At 38.4% G+C, this 5,457-nt stretch overlaps 1 protein-coding gene across 1 annotated transcript; it reads right to left on the reverse strand.

Annotated features, from left to right (window-relative positions):
• Nucleotides 1-36: 36 nt before the first annotated feature.
• Nucleotides 37-5,253, reverse strand: LOC114762935 (DNA repair protein RAD16-like; the record flags this gene model as incomplete). The annotated part of the gene is made up of 10 exons (XM_028952534.1): nucleotides 4,869-5,253; nucleotides 2,890-3,976; nucleotides 2,567-2,689; nucleotides 2,409-2,482; nucleotides 1,936-1,996; nucleotides 1,676-1,822; nucleotides 1,504-1,589; nucleotides 1,203-1,272; nucleotides 243-368; nucleotides 37-137 (listed from the first exon to the last, which is right to left on the reverse strand). Coding segments are annotated over exons 2-10 (1,493 nt in total), but the record flags the coding sequence as incomplete, so codon positions are not given.
• Between the last annotated feature and the right edge of the window lie 204 nt (nucleotides 5,254-5,457).

A 5,457-nucleotide genomic window follows, 5' to 3' on the forward strand; every position in this document is an offset into this window, starting at 1 on the left:
TGATCCCCTACATCCTTGTTTGAAGTTAAATCAAACAGTAAGTAATTTGGAGCATGAAGGGCATGACACTCGCCCCAAGAGAGAGCAGAGAAGTCTATCAAGCATCCCTTACAAAAGATGTGTTCACATGAGGTAACCTGAAAACAACAGGAAAAATGTAGTTGAAGGATACAATAGTACACCAATTTTGCTGTAAAGAAACAACGGACAGAAGATAAAAAGTAAGGGGACTATGAACTAACGACAGGATCTTCTGCAGGCTCATGACAAATGCCACATATTTGTTCAACATCGTCAACGCTAACGTCAGCCCCAGCTTTTAATGATGCAGCTTGAGAATATACCACAAGGTACGGATGGTCAACAGCCTGTAATCCAAGAAAGAGATATTTGAGATCAATTAACAGCAGAATGCTCTACTATCAAGCTACTGAGGAAAGCAGAAAATCACATCTCACAGACTTCAATTCCTATCGTCAACCCAAGACCAAAATGAGTTCAAAGTTTCCTTCGTAACTTGTAGAACTTCTTTGTCGGCAGAGAGAAAAATCTTACATGAAGGAGCAAGAACAAGAACAGAAATGAAAATCTGCTCATTACTCGACAAGTACTAAAAGAACCTACCTCCCAGTTCTCACAAGAATAATCCAGACTAAAATGAAGAGTATGGAAACCCTATTCATGTAAATCAAAAAAATAAATGAAGTCATGCCAATAGAACACCCTACTATTCTTAAAAAAACTATTAATCATTGTTAAGGAAATAAAAAATCAGATATTTCAAAGAGATAAAAAAAACTAAATTATTAAAAATTGAAAATGATTTATACCAGTCTAAGACTCTTAGTTCTAGACAGTCTACCCAGGAAGTCATATCTTCAGTAACATGTCACTCACTTTGCACTAAAATTTTAGAGCAAAATAAAGTTCCATATTATCATTAGAGTAAAAGAAATTTACAAAATCAATAACAAGACAATATAGGGATATGATCAAAATGTGGGAAATTCAAGGTCAAGGACATCCAATGGTTCCATACAAATACACAGGCCTCAAATAATAATGTCTATCATCCTTCATTTAACAAATTTAAAATCGGGGGAAGGGACCAGAGAGAGACAGAGAGAGAGAGTTTTGAAGGGGCTGCATCATAAGGTGTAAATGTCAAAGTTCTTTCCTCTTCCATTGAAATAAACACACACCTGCCGGAGTCTGGTGAGGAGGTCAAATATATGAGCATAGTTATTTGTCAAAGTATTCGATTCCACATATCTGTGATGGAGAATCAAATTGATTACTTAGATAGGAAGCAGAAAGACAACGAATAAAAGAGTCAACAAAAATATACGGCTCTTCTCTTCCTCCAGATTAAAAATAAATTTCATGCATATATTGGTGATTAACATCTTGTGAAAATAAAAGTTAAATTTTAGTTATTACAACAAAAGAATCTGCTTCACTTTCTTCATTGTATTTCTATAGTAAGCAGAATATGTGACATACGTATTAAACTGCGCCTGGCTCTCATTATATAATGATTCATAATAGTCTTGCTCTTTTATATCCAGGCTATCCTTTCTCAGTGAAACCTGCAAGGAATTGACGGAAGAGATCACTACATACCTTTTCTATATTCAAAATCGCAAACTTTGCCACATTGCAAATAATAACTTACGATTCTAGGTGGAAGTGCGAGATCAACAGCTCGGCCTAATTTAGTGCGCCTTAATATTACATTTTTTAAAACCTTGTGTTTAAGCAATATCATTGCTCTCCTACCGGGATCATCGGTTCCATATAATTGAATTGGCGTGGCTACAAACTTATCAATATTCAATAACAGAATATGTCAGTACTAATTTGTATCAAACAGCAAGGATTTGTTTTTCTTGACTGGAACAAATGCAAAAAAGGCAAATAAACTACAAAACTTACTTTATTCCACCAACAGAAATGTCTGACAGAACTGTGCTGGCAGTTTGAACATTCCTTAGAACTGCATAAAAGCATCATGATCACAACTCAGAAGCATAAAGTTAACATGTTAACAATATAGTTGCAAGATATATAAAAGCACAAGGGCGCTTAGAGGGATGCTCGCCTTTGCATACTCAACAAAACAGAGCACAATAGAGCATTTCAAAGAAGTAAAGAGATGAAAAATAATTCTAAGAAAACCTTTATAAAGAAAAGAGAAGCGCTTTTTTTTTTTTTTTTGGCCAAGGTAAAAGCAGCTTGCTTTAAGCTATTGAATTATACATAAATGACAAAACATGGAAACCGTCATTTAACAGATAAAATAATAAAAGAATAGAAAAAGAAGCTGACAATTCAGTTCCTCAAAGGGTAAACAAGCAAAACCAAAATGAACAATAAATCATGTTCCCAGTAGTTAAGTTCACACATACCTATGATCAAGAATCCTGCAATCACAGTCCTTGCACAGGTAATAGGAATAAGGAACTATTTGCAGGAAACGTATCTGTATTAACAGCATAGCAAGTAAATCATCTTTAAAACATAAACTTTCCAGATTATGGCAAAATACATAAGACGGTAAACTGACCAGAGAATACAGCTCTCCTACACGATTCTGAAGGGGAGTTCCACTTAACGCCCATCTATAGGAAGACTCTAGAGCAAGAATTGCTTTTGCAGTGTTACATTGTCTAGATTTTATATAGTGCGCCTATTTTTATAATTTAAAAGTATAAAGGTCAATTTCTTGTCAAGATACAAGCAAAAGACTTGGCACAGTCAAATAAGAAAGAAACCATGCTCCAACTACTTTAGACAAATGGGTGAACAGGACAATTCAAATGTGTAAACAGATGATTTTATTTCATGAAACAGAACCATTTCAATGCCATAATAATGATAAAAACTGACCTCATCCAAAATGATCCGCTGCCACTTTACAGAATGTAAAAGTGACGACCCCTTGCATCTGGTATCTGAATTCCCTGATCCCATGTTCCTCTGAATTTTCTTCTTTATATTGACTTCTTTTTTCTCTTTCTTGAATTGCTTCGATTGCTTTTCTGTTCTTTCAGCATCAGGCCCGCAATAATATCTCTGGTGAACAGATAACTTCGTCTGGCTAAAAGATTTGCCACAATATTGACACTTCTCTTTAGGAGGCATCATATGCTTCCTATACTCTGATTCAACAGTAGAGTATGTAGTTATTACAAAATCATACCCTGAGAACTCTTCCCTACACTTCCCTCTCTTGGCCCCATGATAAATTAGCACCTTGGTGCTTCCTTTTAGAGTAAACCTATCAATCTCACTAACCCACTGAGTGACAGCAACCACAGGACAAATTACAAGCGTTCCTTTGATCCAAGGCAATGCTGTAGATGAACCTGGCAAAGAGGATGTTTCATCTGGTTCACAAACCATTTGCCGGATTTCACGTTGGGCAAGGACAAGAGCAATTGCTTGAATAGTCTTTCCCATCCCCATTTCATCTGCAAGAATACCCCCCTTAATTTCGGAATTCTCCTGTTTCAAAGCCCATGCTAGCCATTCCTTTTGGTATCTTAGTAACGGCATGGTAAGGTCAGAGGAAGCCTCAGCAGTTTCATTCATTAGTTCATTCTGATGACCCAACTCAACATCTTCTGAAAAATTCTCATCAATCCATCTCTCATGCTGCTCTTCCCAAACATTCCACAACAACACTTGTTTTGTTTTTTTTCTTGGTCTTTTGGTTTTTTCTTCTTTCTCAGGCTAGCCAAATCATGTTCAGTTGATTGCTGCTGAACTCCTGAGGAGCCATCATCGTCCCCATGCTCCAACACTCCTATGTCCTGACTGGACTCTCCAATTTTAGAGCTGAGTTTTCTCCTTTTCTTTCCTCTTCTCTTTCCAGGCCGAGATGAGTCAGAGCTGTCGCCTAACCCATCAGAAGAGCAAAAGCTTGAAGTAGGTTCTTCATTTAAGTCAGGAAAGGAGTTCAAAGCTGCTTCATCTACATGAAATCATTTCTCATCAACAGGCATGTCATGAGGACGAAATAGACTACAACATTAGCATTATAAAGATTTCTATACTAAACCAGGGAGGAAAAGAAAGAGATTTTATTTGAAGGTTTAGATTGAAGTGGTTAAAACTTCAAAATAGAATCACGCTGTCAACAGCCACCCACGATTCCGAAAGAAATAATCAGTAGGTTATAAGACCATCTGAAGAGACTTCAATTGCATTATTGCCACAATCGCTAGCAGTTTTAGCTTCTCCAGAGGCATCATCGGGTGGTTGTTCATTTCTTGTTGCTACATTATACAAAACCATCAAAATAAGCAAGGAGGAAAAGACAGTGAATTCAGTAAACCCACGCTAAGGACCCAATCTTCAGCATTCTATTTTAACTAAGGATCACCCCGCACTGGCCCAGACTGCTGGGACTTCTAGCACATGGGTGAGGAGCAAGAACACAAAAACTTCAAGATCCTACCTCTTTCTAAACCCCACCAGGAAACCTTCAAGCCGCTATCCAAACTGGCTTAACAATATGGGAATTTCCAAACAGTAATGGCGAAGAAAAGACGGGCACGGGACATAAACCAGTTGACCGCAACAAAGTTTGCCAACAAGGCAATAATAACTCCCTGTTCTCCTGTCGTCTATTTAAAAATCTTATCCCGCAAAGTAATCACTCTCATGCAGAGAAAAGTAGCGCAAAGACATCGGAAGTGAACCACAAGAGGGAAAAGTCAAAAAAAAAAAAAGAAGCAAGAAACTAGAACCCAATCCTCTGATGCCTATCATGTTATCATAAAACAAAAACAATCAAAAACCACACCAGAGGCATGAAAGTACGAAAAAAGAAGTTGATACAATCGCAGCGATGGAATGTTTACCATCGATATCAGGAGTAGGAAGTCGCCTCCGAGAACGTAGCTCCATCGATGCAGCTAACGGAAATTTACTAGGGTTTGTGACAATGAAGAGGTTAGATTAGAATAGCGGTTCCGGAAACAGGAATGGCAGTGTGAGTGATGGTGACTCCTGGTACGAAACGGCGGGAAGAGGCCCTTACTTTATGCTCAGCGGACGAAGGCGCCTAAAACGCAGTCCAATATCAGGTTGTGATTCTCTGCGGTGGCGACCACAACCGAGATACCACGTGGAGTATTCTACACCACTGGAGACTTACAAAGGATCGCGTGAGTGCGTTATGTCAGCGCTTTGATCTCTATAGATCAAGCATTCGACCAAAAAGACATAAATATAGCAACCGAGAAGCAAGCGCATCGTGATCCGTCCGTACGAGGCTCCTACCGAAAATGCATCCTGCAGAGAGAAACGTTAAAAATACAATTGCTTCCCCCGCAAGATTCATGCACACGTTTCGATCTGGTGGGCTTATGTTCTGCACTTGTGCACAATCTCCATCGTGGGATTGATCTAACAAAGGAGATGCTCACTTAACAAGACGGCCTTTCATAC

This window comes from Neltuma alba, unplaced genomic scaffold (assembly GCF_004799145.2).
Source record: "Neltuma alba isolate B1F8T4 unplaced genomic scaffold, ASM479914v2 tig00011247_pilon, whole genome shotgun sequence".
Taxonomy (NCBI): domain Eukaryota; kingdom Viridiplantae; phylum Streptophyta; class Magnoliopsida; order Fabales; family Fabaceae; genus Neltuma; species Neltuma alba.